General features: G+C 44.3%; 2 protein-coding genes across 2 annotated transcripts; one reads left to right on the top strand and one right to left on the bottom strand.

Moving 5' to 3' along the window:
• The first annotated feature begins 1,955 nt into the window (after nt 1-1,955).
• On the top strand, nt 1,956-14,325 carry upf1 (UPF1 RNA helicase and ATPase). Its single transcript, XM_068743959.1, has 24 exons — nt 1,956-2,126; nt 3,206-3,345; nt 3,752-3,841; nt 4,178-4,345; nt 4,499-4,679; nt 4,911-5,072; nt 5,389-5,476; nt 5,743-5,841; nt 5,987-6,095; nt 6,276-6,435; nt 6,716-6,834; nt 6,944-7,108; nt 7,575-7,689; nt 7,905-8,048; nt 8,394-8,607; nt 8,701-8,818; nt 8,938-9,094; nt 9,198-9,340; nt 9,585-9,759; nt 10,028-10,109; nt 10,241-10,405; nt 10,701-10,921; nt 11,379-11,501; nt 11,769-14,325. Exons 1-23 carry the CDS (start codon nt 1,956-1,958, stop codon nt 11,496-11,498), a joined length of 3,306 nt encoding a protein of 1,101 aa, XP_068600060.1. The 3' UTR covers nt 11,499-11,501; nt 11,769-14,325.
• A 52-nt stretch (nt 14,326-14,377) lies between these two features.
• ddx49 (DEAD (Asp-Glu-Ala-Asp) box polypeptide 49) lies at nt 14,378-18,066 on the bottom strand. Its single transcript, XM_068743961.1, has 13 exons — nt 17,879-18,066; nt 17,512-17,635; nt 17,313-17,398; nt 16,996-17,117; nt 16,709-16,896; nt 16,435-16,575; nt 16,214-16,289; nt 15,943-16,019; nt 15,759-15,856; nt 15,581-15,655; nt 15,307-15,395; nt 15,020-15,091; nt 14,378-14,606 (listed from the first exon to the last, which is right to left on the bottom strand). Exons 1-13 carry the CDS (start codon nt 17,991-17,993, stop codon nt 14,463-14,465), a joined length of 1,407 nt encoding a protein of 468 aa, XP_068600062.1. The 5' UTR covers nt 17,994-18,066; the 3' UTR covers nt 14,378-14,462.
• Nucleotides 18,067-20,022: the final 1,956 nt, after the last annotated feature.

Raw genomic sequence — 20,022 nt, 5'->3', positions numbered from 1 at the left:
TTATCAAATATAGCTGCGTAGTTTACTTTAGGATTTGATTTGATGAAGCGATTCCTTTTAATAGTTTTATTTTCTTCCACTTGAACTTGGCACATGTAGCTTCCTGAACATACACGCATGCATCTAACCCCCCACTAGTTAGATTGTTGTAAGCTATGCTCTTTATTTTCCTGAGTTTTGCTTTGTATGACCTGTGAAACAAACGAGCAGATTCCTTCACTGCGTCTGTGATGGTGCCCCTCCCAGGTTTAGATGTTAACTTTAGTGTTTTTTTTAATTGTTTTACCTTATTCTTAGTTTTTTGTATACATTTTAACATTTAATGGTTTCCTACGGCAGAGAAAACAATTGGCACATTGTTTTTTCCAGCAGTGTCTGTAAGTCTAATTGTCATTCAGAACCACGGTTTGTACCACAAAGTAGCATCGGAAGAAAAAAAGCTCAACAGAAGACTTCCTTACAGACCCTAATTCTATTCCAGCATTTGTCATTGAACTTATTCTGGTTGTGTACATGTTAGGATCTCTTCGGGAATTGTTGAAATGGTGGGCGGTTTTTAGTTGTGGTTGTAGCTGCTGATATTTTACTCTCTGGCTTTAGGAGTGCTGGAAAGTGGAAGAGTAACGAAGGAGCCGTCCCTTAAATGTCTGCTCACTAAAGTGAAAAGCCTAAAGTTTACATATAATGTAACCTCTAACTCCGACTCTTTCCCGTGCCTTGTTTTTATTTATGGGTGTTTATGAAAAGGCCTTAGAATTATTGGGTCGGTTCAAAATATATTACTGATATTGCTCAGTCAGATGTGCGGCTACCTCAAAAATCCTCTCGTTTTTATGTGCTCTGTTGTACCATAACATGACTGTGATTCATTGTGAGTTTTTTTGTTTAGGGATAATTCTCTGAAAGACGTCTTCTGCTTCTGACATTAACAAAGCACTGTTGCAGTAAATGATCTAGGCTTTGAAATAAATATGATTAATAGGTTAACATGCAATGTTGTTGTATGTGTTATTACTGTACGCTCACTCACACTCTTATTGGCTGTGCAATACCAGACTTTTATTTTGGTGGAGCTTCAAACACGTCTTGCTACTGCAGCGATGCTGTGTTTACGTCAAGAGAAACAAACGATGCAAATGATTCCCATGTTCATGAACTTTGGGTGTCAATAATCTTATAAATGGAAATCTGTAATTGTGGTTTGACATGAACACAGCGGAGGTGGGAAACTGGTCAATCGGATCTAACAGGGACACGGCGTAAGTAAGGGATTAGATGCAAAATATAGAATCCTGATCGTTTTTCCCCAAAGCCAGAGAGCTCGCGTTACATGGAAGTGCAGTAGTAGTAGTTTTGGCTCATATGTGGTTCAAGTGCATGCATGTAGCCTACCCTTCTGCTTCCTGTAAACACAGCACTCTACACATAATATGTTTTATTATTTGTAATTTGTGACTCATTTACTTTTTATTTACAAATCAACTAACCTTATCTTTATGTTTTCTGCCAAGATGTTGCTGCAACCCTCAAAAATAGATTTATGTCTGCCAGATCTGGATTATGGATCCACTAATGGATGGTGAGAGTGTTTAAAAATAATAACTACAATATAAATATTGTCATGACGACGAGTATTTCGTTCGAAATACTTTTACGTGCTTTTCTTCTGTCGAGGAAATAACATCAGAGTGAGACCTCTCTCTCTTCACCCGCCTTTGCGCTACGGCGTAAACGTCACGCGTTGCACGGCGCGCATGGAAGTTCGTCACCGTTGCTGCTGTTGGACCTGCCGCTGGAACGTCTCCGTTCGGTTCCATTTTTGTTTGGGTTCAGGCTCGTAACTATCAGCGTCGGCCTCCATATAGGTTCTCGGGGAAACAAACGCGGTGAGGATTATTGTGGATCTTTAACACGAACGCCGGAAACGTGCACTAAAGCGAAAGTTTAGCGCCGAGATGAGTGTGGAGGCGTACGGGCCGAGCTCCCAGACCCTCACCTTCCTGGACACGGAGGAAGCGGAGTTACTCGGGGCGGACACGCAGGGCTCCGAATACGACTTCATCGACTTCACCCTGCCCAGCCAGACGCAAACCCAAGGCCATACCCAGAGCCAGCTGGACAACCAGGTCTGATGCGCTCGATTTTACAGGAAGTCGCCGCAAAACGCGGTTTACTGACGTTAGCGGAAGTTAGCTAGCTCACCCAGCTCTGCCTGCTAGCCCGCAATTATTGGATGTAGCATTACCTAGCTTCGCGTTAGCTGACGGTGATAGCGGCTAACACAACGACAGCTAGATAAACTAACTGAGCTCCGTTGAAGGTATTATTCAGTCCGGAGTTTATTTCAGGTGGTCCAAGAAGGTCCATGAAAGAAGCATAAAAAACAACAACATGGGAGCTAAAAACAGTAATTCATACCATTAACAGATGCTAAATTAGGTAGCCAATGTGTTCTTTGATGCTTCAGATCCATTCAGGCTACAATGAGACTTGGGTTTTTCTCAGTTGCTCTTCCTTTGACTCTGAAGTGTCTCACATGTATGGGGACAGAAGAAGTGGACTCGGATCGTCCCAGAAACTAAACTAAACTAAAATGCATTCCCGGCGGGCTTGTGCGCTAGCTAAGCTCGTATCGCCTGCATGCAAATGAAAACCACCTAAAATAGTGAGCATTTTATTTGATTCGAAAACAAACGTAGAATTTACTAACAGACACATTTCATTATTAAAACATTTGATGCGATTCTGACCAAGCAGTTAAATATCCTTGTCTGTCAACAGTGCAACTGACGTAATTCCCTTTCCTCTCATTCCTTCTCACTTTGATTTGTTTTGGCATTCAATGGAATTTAATATGTTTGTTGTTCTGTTAATAAAACATTTCCATGTCTTCTAAATACAAAGATTGTTGAAAACAATAAACAAAAAATTACATAATTTCCATTCCAGTAGATCCTACATTTTCAGATTGGACTCTATGAGCACGTTGAATAAAATAGGTGACACAATTTAACCTTGCGCCAATGCTTAGAAGGACATAACCTCATTTTACTCTAATTGGTTTTTTATAGCACACTTGTTTCAAAAACAATTACAACTGTCTTAATTTACCAAAGTTTAGTAAACAATGTCATTAACTTGTTTATTATTTTAGACCTTTACTACCATCAATATTCACGGTGGTAATTCTCATCTTGTGCTGCAGGTAAACGGTCCAGACGAAGGGCTTCTCAACGGTGGTCTGGATGACTCCGTGGCCAAACCCAGCCAAATGGCTGAGCTCAATTTTGAGGAGGATGAGGAAGATGCATACTATACGAAAGACCTGCCTTCGCACGCATGCAGGTATGCTGACTCTGGTGCAAAATATTCCAAATCAGCAATAAGTAAAAACGTAGGAGTACTGCATAGCAATCAGCGTGGAAGCCCACAGAGACATGGCTCCGCGATAATATGCAGCTGTCAACAAATGTAAATGGTTGCTTCTGGAAAAGATAGAAAGGAATATGAGCGTTGTCTTTTGTAAAAACGGTAACATGATATGATGATGATTGACCATTTATAATTTGATTCCAGCTTGCTTGAAAATATTTCCCAAATAATCCTAAGAGTGCTAAAGGAAGATTAGATTTTCCTACATTCTGTTAAGGAGAACATGTCAATTGAAAGTCTGTAACTATTTGCTACTGTAATATTTCGATTAATAGCCGCAGTAATTCCGGTGCTGTTCTAACGCATTCTTGCTATTCAGCTACTGTAAGATCCACGATCCGGCTTGTGTCGTGTACTGCAATACCAGCAAGAAATGGTTCTGCAATGGACGTGGCAACACCTCCGGCAGGTAAATGTTTTATTCATTTTCACTCTATTACTATACATGGTTATTAAATCATAATAACATGAGTTTAATCATATTTCAGACGGCCACGAATGTCTTGCAAGCTGCCGACATTAACAAGGAATGCAATAGACGAGAAACCTACAAACTAATTTACTGTTTAGACTTGAGACTGTGTCTGTTGCTGTCTTTTATGTTTGTGCTTTGGGCTAATAAGTGTCGCGATGCATTCTGTCAAAAGTATTCTGGTTGTAGTTCCAATCAGAAAAAAATGTAATGGCGGTCAAATGCTCTTGATTACTTTCTAACTGGCTTCAACGCCTTCCCTCGGATTTCCAGTCACATTGTGAACCACTTGGTTAGAGCCAAATGCAAAGAGGTGACGCTGCATAAAGACGGGCCGCTGGGGGAGACGGTGCTCGAGTGTTACAACTGCGGCTGTCGTAACGTCTTCCTTTTGGGCTTCATTCCGGCCAAGGCCGATTCCGTGGTGGTCCTCCTCTGCAGGTAAGTGGTGCTGGGGCGGCAGCGTTGTACTCTGGGAGAGTACTGGGAGAGTACAATTTGTTCTGAACTCTGTTTTAGACCTGGTTGAGGAATCAACTTGAAGCGGGAAGGAAAGCGCGTTTCTGTGCATCTGAACGTTTTGCCTTCATGCAGGCAGCCCTGTGCCAGCCAGAGTAGCCTGAAGGACATCAACTGGGACAGCTCACAGTGGCAACCCCTGATCCAGGATCGCTGCTTCCTGTCCTGGCTGGTCAAGATTCCGTCGGAGCAGGAGCAGCTTCGGGCTCGTCAGGTTACTGCCCAGCAGATCAACAAGTTGGAGGAGCTCTGGAAGGTGCGCTTTCTCCAGGAAAAAGCCTTTTAAACAGTAAATGAAAGCACAGGCTAGATGTTTTTAAGAGACCGCTCTTTACGCGGATTTGAATTTACTTGTGGCAAAACCTTAAAAAAAAAAAAAAAAAACAATATGCCACCAATCGGAGCAGTGTGTGCTAAATGGGAAATTTGGGTAGGATCTGTCATATATTTGGTATTGACAGTTTTTCTTTGACTTTCTCTCTCCCAGGACAACCCCGGCGCCGCCTTGGAAGATCTGGAGAAACCGGGAGTGGACGAGGAGCCCCAGCACGTCCTCCTGCGCTATGAAGACGCTTACCAGTACCAGAACATCTTTGGGCCTTTGGTCAAACTGGAGGCTGATTATGACAAGAAGCTCAAGGAGTCCCAGGTACATGAACCTTGCTGGTTATTGACATGCAAAGAAGATTTCAATTGGCATTAAACACCCAGTAATCCATCCTATAGCGTCCTGTGTGCACTGATTTAATGGCTTCACCCCCTGTAGCTTTAATTCAGAGCCTATTGAGACGTTTTATGATTGTGAGGCTTTTTTTTTAAGCTTTTGTTCTTGGAGTTGACGGGAATGATGACCAAGTCAAATTTGGATGTATTTGATGTGCAGTTCTTTGCTGGGCTAATGGATACATCTTCAAAGGACTGATGTTATCGGTTCATTCTACATCGATGGGTTTTTTTTCTTGCAGACCCAAGACAATATAACAGTCAGGTGGGACCTGGGGCTGAATAAAAAACGGATTGCCTATTTCACACTGCCCAAGACGGATTCAGGTGGTAATTCTCTGAGCCTTACTTCATCCCAGTGGTTCTGTGGTGCAGATAGAACCCTTTTCCCATTCAGTCCTCAGCATTGCATGAAACCTGACCCCATCATGTATCCTTTGGTTGCATCTGTGCTTGGCTTTGTATTTTTATTTTTGTGCGTGTGTGTGTGTGTGTGTGTGTCATCCTGTGCATGCATGGTAATCCATTTTTTGGGTTCATGAATATCATTTTCAGCAGAAAAGGGCGCCTAACTTGTGTCATCTGATCAATTCTAGACATGCGGCTGATGCAAGGCGATGAGATTTGCCTGCGCTACAAGGGAGATCTTGCCCCCCTCTGGAAAGGCATTGGCCATGTCATTAAAGTCCCTGACAGTATCCTTCATGCGTCACACTTGAACCAGTCCCAGTTTGAAGTCTTAATTGCAGAGGACATTAGACAACAATGCTCTGCTCACCATCACTGATTAGAAGCAACGGAAGGATGACGCTGGATTTCCTTGACAGCGTGTGTCTGAAGACTATGGTGATGAAATTGCCATCGAATTACGAAGCAGCGTCGGGGCACCCGTGGAAATCCCCCACAACTTCCAGGTGGATTTTGTCTGGAAATCCACTTCTTTTGACAGGTAGTCCAAAATGTTAAGCCCTTGAGTGATTAATGTGACGGTAACGCTGCATTTTACAACTCTTTGTGTCTTTATATGGTGCTTAATTAGCATTGTTTAGAGGAAGTATATATCGTTTTTAAACGGACTGCGGTTGTCTGGTGATACTGCCGAGCCGTAACGATGCTTATGTCACCGCAGAATGCAGAGCGCCCTCAAGACGTTTGCTGTAGATGAGACGTCCGTGTCCGGCTACATTTATCATAAATTACTTGGTCATGAGGTCGAGGATGTCACCATCAAGTGCCAGCTGCCAAAGCGCTTCACTGCCCAAGGCCTGCCCGATCTCAATCACTCACAGGTCAGAGCTCCTTGTGATTCTTGTTATTCCTGTCATTACCTTTCCTGTGTGTCAAAGACATAAATGTCCTAGAGATAGATTTTAGGGTCAGAAGAAGTATCATACTTGTGTGAAACATGCTTTCTGTTCAGGCTTAAATGTGGACTGTTGATCTTACAACATCGTTATCGCGTGAAGTTAGAACTTTCTGCAATGAAAAAATATATATACTGCCAAAGTACTGCAAATATATATATTTGCAGTACTTTGCGCTAGCGGGACTTTTTTGTGTCTCTTCCAGGTGTACGCTGTGAAAACGGTGCTGCAAAGGCCTCTCAGTCTGATCCAGGGCCCTCCCGGCACTGGGAAGACCGTCACCTCGGCCACCATCGTCTACCACCTGTCCCGACAAGGCAACGGGTACGACACAAGTTGCTGTACACAAAGCCACTGTCTTCTACATTACTGTTCCTTTCATGACTGTTTGTGGTGTGTGTGTGTGTGTGTGCGCGCGCGGGGGCGTATGCAGGCCAGTGCTGGTGTGCGCGCCCAGCAACATCGCTGTTGATCAGCTGACGGAGAAGATTGACAAGACGGGACTGAAGGTCGTCAGGCTGTGCGCCAAGAGTCGAGAGGCCATTGAATCGCCAGTGTCCTTCCTGGCGCTTCATAACCAGATAAGCAACATGGACAGGTCAGTGAGCGGAGGGGAATTGTCTCTGTACACACACGATGTTGATACTTGGGCATGCATCGATATCTTAACTAGTTCACATTGCACCAGTGGATTGTTCCCCCTGTTTTAGGATTTCTTATGCCTCTGTAATTCTCTTCTAAAATTCCTCGTACATGTGTGGAATCATATCTAAATCATAACCCAAAGGGAACGCTTGTTAGCTGATGACAGCAATCCCCCCCCCCCCTTGTCTGGGATGTCCCGCAGCTGGGCTATATTGATTCCTTACAGCAACACAAAGTGTAATTTTTGCCTGCTCATTTGCAAACTGCCAAACCTGGAAACCTCTCCAAGCCTTCAAGAGACTCTGGTTCCAACTTGAGCAAAAGGTTGTTCAGACTTCTGCCATATGTAAAGGATTGGCGTGGCCTTGTTTAAGTCTGGCGTTCCCTGTTTTCACCCCGCCGTGTCTTTGTCTGACCAGCATGCCGGAACTTCAGAAACTACAGCAGCTGAAGGACGAGACGGGCGAGCTGTCGTCCGCTGATGAGAAGCGCTACAGGGCTTTGAAGCGCACCGCTGAGAGGGAGCTGCTCATGGTGAGGATGAGCCTCAACGCGGCGAAACTAAAAATAGCTCAGGACTGACACGTGGGAGTTTTCACGGGAAGTGTTTCCTGTCACTGTGACAGCTCAGAAAGAGGCCGGCTACAGATTTTCACGCAGCACTAATACAACCAGTGATTCCGCTTTGCCCTTCTCCTTAAGGCACATTATCCTTTTGTAGTTTGTGAATCGTCTTCCTCTCTGTTCAGAATGCTGATGTAATCTGCTGTACCTGCGTCGGGGCCGGCGATCCACGTCTGGCCAAGATGCAGTTCCGCTCCATCCTGATTGATGAAAGCACACAGGCCACCGAGCCGGAGTGTATGGTGCCCGTGGTGCTGGGAGCAAAGCAGGTGCTCTTCATCCCGACAGCCGAATGGATGCAGTTTATTATTAAAAACCCAATTGGATTAGCGTATAAGACGTTATTTCACTTTGCATCGCTGCTTTAAGTGCAACAGCTGAATCAAAAAAGGAGATTGAATGTGTTCTTTTGAAATCAGGGCTATGAATTGTATGAATTGTCAGAAATTAGTTGCTGTTTGAATTTATTCGAGCTTTTTTATCTTCAAGTTAGTCAATTGTATTGCTGGCATTCTGATATACATCTCATCTCCTGGTGAAACAATTTGGACATTCAGAAACTCCTACCTATTAACTCAAATGTCGTATGTGTGACTCAATCTTCTTCCTTCCAGCTAATTCTGGTGGGCGATCACTGCCAGTTGGGTCCTGTGGTGATGTGTAAGAAGGCAGCAAAAGCTGGACTGTCCCAGTCCCTATTTGAACGCTTGGTGGTCCTGGGCATCCGACCAATCCGCTTACAGGTCCAGTACCGCATGCACCCAGCTCTCAGCGCCTTCCCTTCCAACATCTTCTATGAGGGCTCCCTGCAAAACGGCGTCACTGCAGGTTTCAGTCATTAGCAGTTCATTTTCTGGGTCAGTGGGAGGGATAAAACTCTAAAGACCAAAAATCTAATTCAATCCTTTTTGTTCTCGTCAGCTGACCGCATCAAAAAAGGATTTGACTTCCAGTGGCCGCAGCCAGACAAGCCCATGTTCTTCTACGTGACCCAGGGTCAGGAGGAGATTGCCAGCTCTGGAACATCATACCTTAACAGGTAACGTGGCACTTTTTCTTCGTTTACTTTGGCCACTTTAGCTTGAAGCACTAAATAATTGATAATACAGGAAGTGGATTAGTTCCTCAGTGGGCTTTGCTCTCCACAACCTTTTTAAGGACTGAGGCTGCCAACGTGGAGAAGATCACCACCAGGCTGCTGAAGGCCGGAGCCAAACCAGACCAGATCGGCATCATCACCCCGTACGAGGGCCAGCGGTCCTACCTGGTCCAGTACATGCAGTTCAGCGGCTCCCTGCACACCAAACTCTATCAGGTAACCTACAGACGCACTCAAAGTTCATTGCTGGTATTAATGATGGCATTGAAAATCTGCCCCTCATCCTCCACTTGTCCTGTTTTTTTTTTTTTTTTTGTAGCAAGTGGAGATTGCCAGTGTGGATGCCTTCCAGGGCAGGGAGAAGGACTTCATCATCCTGTCTTGTGTTCGTGCCAACGAGCACCAGGGCATTGGCTTCCTTAATGACCCACGTCGTCTCAACGTGGCGCTGACCAGAGCCAAGTAAAAGCTCTGCACTGTTGACACACCCCAGTAGTTCTAAATCAGAATCTCGACAGCTGGATAGTTTTGTTTTATTTTTTGGGTACCTAATTGCAGCACGAGTACACAGAGTGTCCACTCTGAAACAAATTCCACAATGATATGTCTATTAATTATAATGTTTGCCACCGTTAAAAATGTACGAATAATAAGGACCCTGGAATGTCTAAAAGCTCATGCCAGAATAATTGTGTTGTGATTGAAGGTATGGCGTGATCATCGTGGGGAACCCCAAAGCCCTCTCCAAGCAGCCGCTGTGGAACAACCTGCTGAACAACTATAAGGAGCAGAAGGTCCTGGTGGAGGGACCCCTCAACAACCTGAGGGAGAGCCTCATGCAGTTCAGCAAGCCACGCAAACTCGTCAACACAATCAACCCTGTAAGTAGAATAAAAAGAAAAACTCTCGTACGAGCACCCGGCATGCTCTGGAGACAAACGTCTCGTCACCAGCTTGTGAACTTCTGCTCAATTTCTTGGTCCTGTAATTAAGTACGTAATCATTTCTGACTATTTGTCTGGGGAAATGATTCATCTCAAAACAATGGCCAGCTGAATCATTGCTAAATGATTATTCAATAAATGTTTGCTGCAGGCCTAAATCTGTGAAGTATGAGGTTGTGTGAAATAAGTGTCTGGCATTTTCCAGGGGGGGCGATTTATGAGCACTGCGATGTACGATGCCCGTGAAGCCCTCATCCCCGGCTCTGTCTATGACCGCAGCTGCACTGGTACTATATTTAAGATGCATTTAGTATCTCAGGATAACATGGCAACCAATGTATTTTGAACTATCTTCACGGGTAAAGTAATATCATCCTTGTTCCATTTGCTTCCCCCCCCCTTGTTTTTGTTTTCCCAGCTGGACGGCCGTCCAGCATGTACTTTCAAACTCATGACCCGATTGGAATGATCGGGCAAGGCCCTGGTCCGATGGCAGCGATGAATATTCCCATACCTTTTAACCTGGTGATGCCTCCAATGCCTCCACCCAGTTATCAGGGTCTGATCAATGGCCCTGTTGCAGGTAGAGTATAGCACTATAGAGTCAATGAAACTGTGGTCATCAAAGTCCCGTCCGGGTTCGTCGGGTAGACCGGGAGGGCAGATTATATGTAAAGTAACAGAAGACAAGAAATCAATAGTTTTTTTATGTTGTTGCCTTAAGGGATGAAAAAAATGTATATACCACATTAAAAAAATTATGAAATGTTTGAAATGTTTTCATAAATAACTTAAATATGAAAAGCATAACATTATAGATGAATAAATGTAAGTTTTCAAGTGCGTGTTTGAATATGCGTCTAATCTCTTCCGTCGAGGCCGAGCAGCGATGAAGAGTAAGCCAGGGCGCGGTGGCCGGCAGAGGATCCGCGGCTCGGGACACATGGGACCCGGTCAGGGGAACGGCCCCCACAGCCAGGCCAGCCAGGACAGTCCCTCCCAGTCCTTCTCCCAGGGGCCGCTGACCCAGGGCTACATCTCCATGAGCCAGCCCTCTCAGATGAGCCAACCAGGCCTGTCCCAGCCGGAGCTTTCCCAGGTAGCGCAACGCTGTTATCAAATATACAGTTTGTGTGTTTGGGTTAATTAAATTAATGCTTTGAATTTCAAGTTGAAAACGTCCTGTTCTGTTTTGGATCAAATATTATTTGGTATATAATTTTCTAAAAGTAGAAAATATGCAGATGCTGATAAATGATTGCTGTTTTATTTTATTTTATAGTTATTTTCCAGTTTCCATCACAGAATTATTTTGCACATAATTATTATTATGCACCAATAGAATTTCCCTCTGGGATTAATAAAGTATTCTGATGTTGTGTTGACTTTGATCTTTTGATATTGAGTTCATTTTTAGTTGCACAGGTCACAATATTCGTAATTTTAATTGAGTAACTCCACAAAAGTAAGGTAAAATAGCCGTGTTCTGCCATCGAGCTCACTGATGAAGGCCGAAAATACGTTTCTAATGAAGTTCCTGTTCTCCTGTAATCCAGGACAGCTATCTGGGTGATGAGTTCAAGTCCCAAATCGATGTGGCTTTGTCCCAGGACTCGACTTACCAGGGTGAACGTGCATACCAGCATGGTGGGGTAACTGGACTGTCACAGTACTAGAGTGTAAGTACAGAAAACAAAGTGTTTGCAGCCACCATATCATACAATTCCTTATTTTTGTAGTCTTTTGAAGATTATTGACGCTGACATTAGTTGAATTGTCTTGCTGTCTTTGTTGTAGCCTTGAGCAGGACAGTTTTACAGGCTTCTAATTCTATTTACCAGTAGTTGGAGACTCGTGTCCTCAAGCACTTTTTGTGTGAATCCAATTTTATTTACAATACGGTCATGAGAAGAAAAGGTTATACGAGGCTGTTCTGTGTTTCGCAGGTCACTAGAAGAAGGGAGCTAGGCTTGCGTTGAGCTTAGTTCATTGGCTTTTTAATCTGAGAAATAATAAAAACATAAAACGGATACCTGTTTTCCTCTGCTACAACCGAAGCACCATCGAGTGAAAGCAACGGGATAGCGAAACCAAACCAATGACCAGCGAGAAGACGTGAGAGCGTGGAGGACGAGCGCACGAGCAGACGGGGCAAAGAGATGGCAAAGAGATGGCAAGAGGCGCCGAGTCGTCAGGCGAGAGGCAGAGGCCGATGTCCGTGCAAAGTGAAGGAGGGAAGTCGAGGAACTGGGCGACGTGTGGGCGAGCTGCTTAGGAAAACAGAATGGAGACTGAAGGTCTCATGGGAATCCAAATGAGGCTCAACTCCCAACAAAATATTCCATCCAACCCCTCCATCCCACAGCCTCCAGGAAAGGAACGCTTTCCACATCGGGAACGAAGATTTTCATCTTAATTTGAAGAACTTGTTCTCTTAAATCGCCGGGCGCAAGATTTCAGAAAGTCTTCAAGCAGGCAATGCAAAATGCCCACGCTAAAAGTTGGCTACTTGGCGTGCATCCGGGTTAAATTTGGTTTATCACGGGAGGGCACCGGCACCAACCATCTTCTATTGGGCTCAAAACCGCCGCCGCCGCCGTCGGAGGACGCAGCAGTCGATACACCCTTTCTGAGAGGAAGTAGAAACAGGCTCTTGTGCTGGAGTCTGAGATTGAAGAGCCTCGAGTTGAAATACATTTCGTTTACCTTGAGAACCACTGGTTTTACTCACAAGGTCCGAAATGGGATGGTTTCGACCACACTTCAGTGGCGGAGTGGAACGCGGATTTTGTGTTTTTCGAGGCATGACACGCGAATCCAACAGATAATCGCGGTAATCATGGGACAGTTTTTCCTTCTCTGACTTACTGTTCTTATCACAGAGCACAACACAGCAAAAAAAAAAAGTCTTTGAAACTATCAAACATGACCAACATTGAATATTCAACTCAATGTAATTTGACGATTCAGCAGTTTTTCTTGATTCCAATTTTTCCGAAAGCAGGGGGTTCTTGATGTCCCGCTGCGTTTTGTGACCAGATGTCTTCTCAAAAAAACGCCTCAATTGGCAAAAGCTTGGAGGTTCTGTACCAAACCGCTTCCTGAAGGGATTGTGGACGGCCCACAATGTGACACAAATCCCTGTTTGAGGCCAAAAGAATGACAGTAGTTAAGGATTACAGACGGCCACGGCAACCAATTCACCGCAGGTAAGGAGTGGGAAAGGAAGGTGGCTGAAGGGTGAGCGTGTCCACACGGGGAGAACGAGTTCAGGTCATTGCCAGGGGTAAAGACTGACAGGAAAACTTGGGCGTTAGGGCTGTTCAGTCCCATTAGAGGGTTTTGTGACGCAGTGACTTCTAATAAATTTACTGTTCCTTTAAAAGAACCAGGCTGATCAAATTATGGGCCCGGCCAGAAGCAGATGAGTATAAAATCTCAATTGAACCCAAAAATGACACAATCGGATCTTGACCGACTGTGTACTTTTAAATTATTTTGCTATTTGACCGAATGCCTTCAGTCCTGGAGCGATGATGGCAAGGAGACAAACGTAAACCAGAAGCTTATCAGTGCCTATAACCGATCACCTTCAGACGATCAGCTGCAGCACAAACATGAATGTCGTTCCCTACCAGCATAAAGAGGCCCGACACCAGAGGGCTCAGGAACAACCCACAGAAAGGACTGGTGTTTTAAACAGTGAGGAGAGTTTAGCAGCTGGGTTGTCTGAGGATGGGCGGATGAAAAAGCCACCTTCCTTCTCTGTGGACTGAAGCAAATGGAATGAATTTATTTTCCTTCTGTGGACTGGATTTGTGCGAAGCTTCTTTTTTTTTTTTCCTTGCCCGCATCGTGTATCCTGTCGTGTTCCTCGTTAGAATCACGTGGACGCCGAACCCTCATTCTGGAGAACTGAATCCGAACCCTGAGTTGGTCCAGACGTTGCTTGTCAAGCGATCCAGTTTGTGCATCACGTTTCCTTCAGCTTGGTGTTATTTAGCTATTTGGTGTGGTTGTACTGAAATCTGTTTTTGTTGCAACTTGTGGACAACCGGAGCGAGACGGACGCCAGCTCCTTCGTTGGTTCTGGATCGTCTCTTCAAACGGTCCGAAGGATTGTACTTTTCTCCCAGGAAAGACGCTGTCTGAACATGGAATGTACTCGTTACTCACCTGCTTCTCCTTTCAGCAGCCACATGACAGACATGTCGCAAGTAGATGTTGCTGTTTGACTTTAGAGTCGGACCCTTTGGGTTTATTGACATGGCGTTTCATTTGTGAGATTTGGTTTTGCATATAAAGCTCTCACTATATTCCCAACAAACTATAGCTTTAAGAACCATCTGCTGTAATATTTTATTGCTTTGGTGTTTTTCCCTTCATAGGAGCCACAATTAAATGCAACACGTGCAGTGATTCAGTTGTAGTTCAGATATTTGCATTCAGCCCTTTGATTGTCTGTCAGTGGGCGTACTTTAAATAAACAGACTGGAGCACTCATTGTGACGTAAATACTTGTCGTGTTTGCAGTCGAGCTTAATCTCAATTTGGGCAGATTTCAAATTCAAATTTATTACAGTGCATGAAAGAAACCTTTACAGTTATACAATAATAAATCTGCTGGTGTGCAACGTGGATCACGCCAGAGCCTCCTTTTGTTTCCTCTTCATCCGTCCATGTTTTTGTTTCTGAATGCTCTGCCGGATTTTCTGTTTGAACAACTTCTTCCGACTCCTGATCTTCTCCAGCTCAGCCTTCCTCTTGGCCTCGAGGTCTGGATCCTGAAATTACAATTTAATCAAAAATTATATTACAGCTTGTTCCAAACCTCCAAAGGACGGACGGGGGCTTCAGAATATTTAATCAGTATTTTATTTGTTGATTTTAAATTGGGACATCAGTCAAAACAAATGCCTGCATCTCAGGAATATGGCCTGATTGTTTAACTGTGACTTAATTTAGCAATTATTACATCGCAAAAGCTTATTGTAGTTTAGTAAAGACCGTTTTGGTGGTTAAAACAGCCAACACACCCATGCAAGTGTCAAATTGTTTTTATGGATTTTGGAAACTATAAAGATAAAGGTGAGGTTTAGATCTGGGTATGTGAGGAGGAATGAAGCATTCCCTGAAAAGAACTAGTGATCGTCCAGCTCTTGTTCAACGCATGAGTTAAGCTTTTAAAAGAACTCACCTTCCCCTCCAAGATCAGCTGTTTCCTCTTGTTGATCTCCTTTTTCTCATCGAAATCTGTGGCCTCCAGTTTCTACAACACAGAAGAGTTTCCTTTAGTGAGAATGTCGGTGGTAACGATTAACGGTCTGGTGAACAAAATGTAAAAATCCAATGCTGACATTGATTTACAGAGAAATTAATTCTTAAAATTTAGGGATGAATCAAATTCTGGTTCCAAACGTTCGGAGGCTAAATTAGCCTGCTGGGAACCAAAGTGAGACGGAGCATGAAGAGAGGCGGGCTTACGATCTCACACTGCCGCCTGGTCACGTTGACCTGGGTGAGGATCTTCAGGACTTCTTTCTCCTCCACAGGATATTCCTTCAGCTTCGTCTCTGTGAAAACACAAGTGAGTAGTTTCCTGGGTTATGAACTGGGTTTTTCTTCTTTTCTTCAAGCTTCCTGATTGCTCCGGGTTTGAGACGGGAGTATGTTTTCCCTGAACCTTATCACAGAGGCTTTCCCAGCGCGGTGAACGTGCCCAACAGTTTAACTCAGGATTCCTGTGCTGATAACTTACGGATCTGTTCTTCAACGGCTTGGACCAGGTGGATGTCGTACTGCGTCACTAATGTGATGGAGACGCCATTCCTGCCTGCAGGGAGAGGAAGAGAACTCGTTTGAGCTGCGCTAAACTAGGACATGAAAAGATTCGGGTGAATTTAGATGTTGGGCTTGATAAAGTTGCTAATGGCAACCTGCTCGGGCCGTTCGTCCAACTCTGTGGATGTAGATCTTTGGACGGCCGGGGGCGTTGTGGTTGATGACGACTTGGACAGATGGAATATCCAAACCCCTGCGAACGAACGTGAAGATTGTCTATAGCCGTCTGTGTTACAGTTCATTGTCCCTGAGGCCGAGCTGCTCAGCCGATCTCCCTACCTGGAAGCTACGTCCGTTGCAATCAGGATTTTGTAGACGCCGGCCTTGAACATGGCCAGATTTGCGAATCGTTGTTTCTGGTGAAGACACAGATCAGTCACACTTTCCGAACCCCATTCAACGGGCAAAATCTGCTTTAATTGCAACGTTTGCATCGGAAAAGTTCTTCAAGCAGCGGGCCTATGTTGCTTAAAATGATTTAAGCATTCACGATCGGCGTCGGCAATATCAACTAGATTCAGAGCTGCAGAGTGAGTGGCTTGAATCTCACCTGTTTCATCATGGAGTGCAGGCGGATGGTTGGAAAGTTAAATTCCCGCAGCATCATGCTGAGGATTTGGCAGCTCCTGTGAAAGAATTCAAACGTTTTGAGCTTTTTCATTCTGAATGTGTGAATGAAACTAGGAGAGAAAAGGGGGGGGCGCTGTAGGGGTGTGTGTCAGGGACGGAGTTAATTTGATGAACAGCACATGGCATGTCTGGTCTCCTTACTTGCACGTGTTTGTGAAGATGATGATGGACCAGTCATCGTGCTCATCAGTAAACGTCTGGATCAGATGGACCAGGTAGGCATCCTTCACTTTCTCTGGAGTAAGGATGTACCTCTGGTCCAGCTCCTCCACGGTCCGTGTCCTGTTAACAAGAGGGCCGCGTGTCAGAGTTCAGAATGCAACTAAAACGAAGCACAAATACTTTTTTGTGCTGAATTTTTTTCAAACTGGCTGGAATTCTCAGCGACGCCTGTACACAGCAGGAGTTTGCTCACTCTGACTTGCTCTCCCAGAAGAAAGGTTTGTTCATGGCGATGTTTTTTAGCTCCTGCAGAGTGTCGGTGAGCGTGGCGCTGAAAAGCAGGGTCTGCCGTTTAGCAGGTAAGATGCCCATAATCGTCTCCAGGTCTTTGGTAAAATCTGTACAACCCTGATCCAGCAGCCGGTCGGCTTCGTCCAATATCTGACACACAAAAGTACGCTGAATCAGAACTACTGAATGACAGAAGGACTGCTTGACATCTAAAGTCAATTTTAATTCCAGATATCTGGAATAACTCACCAGAAACTGGATCTTGCTCATGCTGAAGGTGTCGGAGCTGCGGATGTGATCAGCCAGTCGTCCGGGCGTTGCTACCACCACATGTGGTTTGTTGGACAGCGCCAGGGCCTGGCTCACCATGTCTGTCAGTAACGTGCAGATATCGTTAGCACGCAGCCGTGCACAATGAAGGTGCTGCAAACCAACACGGAGCACGCGGCCGAAGGCGATTAAATCTCATCGGGCCCTGCAAACCGAGCGACACCCGCTAAATTAATCCAGTTAATCTGGAGTCGGTAGCTGCTGTTCCACGAACAGATAGTAAACCTGCGTGTTACCCATTCCACCAACGACGATGCAATCCTTCAGGCCCAGAGGCTTCCCCAGGACTCGAAACTGCTCCGCGATCTGATAGGCTAGCTCCCTGCATGGCATCAGAAAAACGACATGTTTCATCATGAATCTTTAGTGCAATGCTATAAATAAGTCGCTTAATTCTCTCTCAGCTTGCCCTCTGTGACGTTGCACGGCTCTAACCTGGTCGGAGTGAGCACCAAGCAGAAGATGCCATAAGGGTCCTCTGACAGTTTCTGCAGGACCGGCAACACAAAGGCTGCAGTCTTCCCGCTTCCAGTTTTCGCACACCCCATGCAGTCTCGACCTGCATGGAAACGCACACGCAAACTTGTGATGACTCCAGAGGAAATACGAAGAACTCTCCTAAATCAACTAGTTTGCCTAAAGTCCTTCACGCCTGCTTTTTAGAACGCATTGTTTTTATGAATGCATTAAATGCACACATAAATAATCTGGATTTGACATTACAGTATTTTGTTGAACTGCCATTTTTATTATTTTCATATTACAGGTAGCCCGACGGCGCGTTTAACAGAGGCTTTCTTACCTTGTAGTATAACTGGAACACAGTGTTCCTGGACGGGAGTGGGTTTGCTAATTCCGAGTTGTTTACACTGGTTTATCAGCCAGTCCGAAAGGCCAAGGGACGAAAAGTCCGCCATTCCCGGTCTATCTCGTTCTCGAGGACCAAACAGCTGCTTCTGTGAGCTACGTTACACAAAACCACCACCGAAATAAGTTATTATAGAGTGGGGTAAGACATCCTCGTGTGTTTTGTCGCTTGTCGCTGTAATATGACGTCACACAAGGGACGTCCTCTTTTTTTTTGCAGAATGGCAACGTGATGACCCGCCCTTCTCTTCCTTTGATTGGCTAAATGTACCTCCGTTGTCGGGTTGCCTTTGTCACAGGGATCCAATTGGTTAGAGTTAGGCTTAAAAAAATGAGCGAAGCCAATCAGGAGCAGAATACCGGTTATGGGCCCTTCTTATATTAAGCACAACAAATCAACACCATTGCCTTGCTCGGGGGCTCATAGGCAACATATTTTAATTGTTCGTCGTATTGTCGTATTATCAGACATAAATTTGCAATGAATGAAAGGATCACACAGAGAATTCACTTAGAGGACTTTGTGTTTATCAGCTTTGCTTGCTCTGTAATACAGACACACACACACACACACACACAGTGTCAAACAAATCAATACCATTCCAGATCACCATCTGATTCATGTAGATTCTCCCGTTTTACAAATATTTTAATTTGCTCCAGGCTGGTAACTTTTATCCAGTGCTCCAAACAAACGGATCTGATGTCAATCACGCAACATTTGCTAAAATATCATCTTATCACATATCATCTTCCAGTGTGAATATTCTGCCATGGCCCTAATTTGACCTTGTAAAGTTGTATTATTAACTTGAAAACATCATCCAGGAATGTTCAGATGTGGGTTAGTGTGTGTCGTGGTGGCTTTGCAGCCGCCGCTGCATCTTAAGATGCTCTGAAAGGATCTGATCCTGAATTATCACCACAATCAATGCAGATCACATCTGTTCCGTTGACTGATTCACTATAATTGGGCTTGAAACACCTTCTGAATTTTATCAGAGTTTTTAAATGATGTGTGATTTAAATAGAGATAAACGTACGGACAGAGTCTCATCATTGTGGCAATTTCTATCTTCAGCTTCATTTTCCCTTTTAGAACATAAAGTCCAGATGTATAAAATAATTTATCAAAGCTTAGGGGGAACATTAAAATATTTAAGATGTAATTATTTATCTATATTTAATTTCTAGAGCAGGTGTTCGTCAAATCATCCAGGTGTGTGTTTCTCCTCCTTTCATGTCTGTCATAGTAAACATAAAAAAGAGGCGAGTCTGATTCAGCTGCTGCTTGATAAAGAGAGAAATCTCCACCATGAAGAACCATCTGTGTGCTGCCAGGGATGATTAATGCTCTGCGTGTAAACGGTGGAGGATTGGAGGTGCAGCCTGATCCAGCCTCAACAATCCTACTGCGCTGCAAAGGGCCTCACAGTGCTGGAAAGTGTCTCTTTAAATAAAGCCAGGCCGGGAGATCCGGTGTTCCCTGCTCTGTCCCTGCAGCACCGATGGACAGTCAGCTGCATCGGAGTAACGGGCCACTGAGCACACAATTCATGCACGAGAGCCACTTTCACTGCTCTTCCACTACATTTCATGAAGCTGAGTTACATTCATGTAATCATGGGGTAGTGGTGACTCCAAAGCAAAAGGTCTCTGAACCAATGAGATGCCGCCTGTCTGTTACACCAGTAAATAGCACGATGCCTGTGACACTTAAATGAGGAGGAGAAATTCATGATGGAATTATTTTCCTGCTTCCTAGTTTTTATTTTTATTTTTATTCCTTATCTATTAGCAATTATTAAAAACAAAAACATTTTCAAATTGATTTGGCATCATGGAAAAACCTGGTTTCTCCTACTTTAATGCATTTTAAAGGTTTTTTTTTACATCTTTTAGATGATTCATTAAGTTCAAGAATTCTATTTGTGTTAATGTGTAAGCATGTTTTTTTACCATTAAATCACTTCTCATCTTTATGAAGAATAGTGCTTTGCAGTTGTGATTTTGTTGAAACGTCCTCTTTTACATCGGTGCATAAAAATATTCCTGTCGGTACATAATGGAAGACCTTTA

This window comes from Brachionichthys hirsutus, chromosome 9, assembly GCF_040956055.1.
Source record: "Brachionichthys hirsutus isolate HB-005 chromosome 9, CSIRO-AGI_Bhir_v1, whole genome shotgun sequence".
Taxonomy (NCBI): domain Eukaryota; kingdom Metazoa; phylum Chordata; class Actinopteri; order Lophiiformes; family Brachionichthyidae; genus Brachionichthys; species Brachionichthys hirsutus.
This window is presented reverse-complemented; position numbering and strand designations above follow the sequence as displayed.

What these genes read in the sequence shown, in the direction of transcription:
- upf1 (XM_068743959.1), top strand. Translation starts at nt 1,956, where the DNA reads ATGAGTGTGGAGGCGTACGGGCCGAGCTCCCAGACCCTCACCTTCCTG. An exon ending in GTGGCGCTGACCAGAGCCAA is followed by an intron (nt 9,341 to 9,584) that starts GTAAAAGCTCTG and finishes TTGTGATTGAAG; the next exon opens with GTATGGCGTGATCATCGTGG. An exon ending in TCGTCAACACAATCAACCCT is followed by an intron (nt 9,760 to 10,027) that starts GTAAGTAGAATA and finishes GGCATTTTCCAG; the next exon opens with GGGGGGCGATTTATGAGCAC.
- ddx49 (XM_068743961.1), bottom strand. Translation starts at nt 17,993, where the DNA reads ATGGCGGACTTTTCGTCCCTTGGCCTTTCGGACTGGCTGATAAACCAG. An exon ending in AGCCGTTGAAGAACAGATCC is followed by an intron (nt 15,396 to 15,580) that starts GTAAGTTATCAG and finishes GTGTTTTCACAG; the next exon opens with AGACGAAGCTGAAGGAATAT. An exon ending in CCAGGCGGCAGTGTGAGATC is followed by an intron (nt 15,092 to 15,306) that starts GTAAGCCCGCCT and finishes TCTGTGTTGTAG; the next exon opens with AAACTGGAGGCCACAGATTT.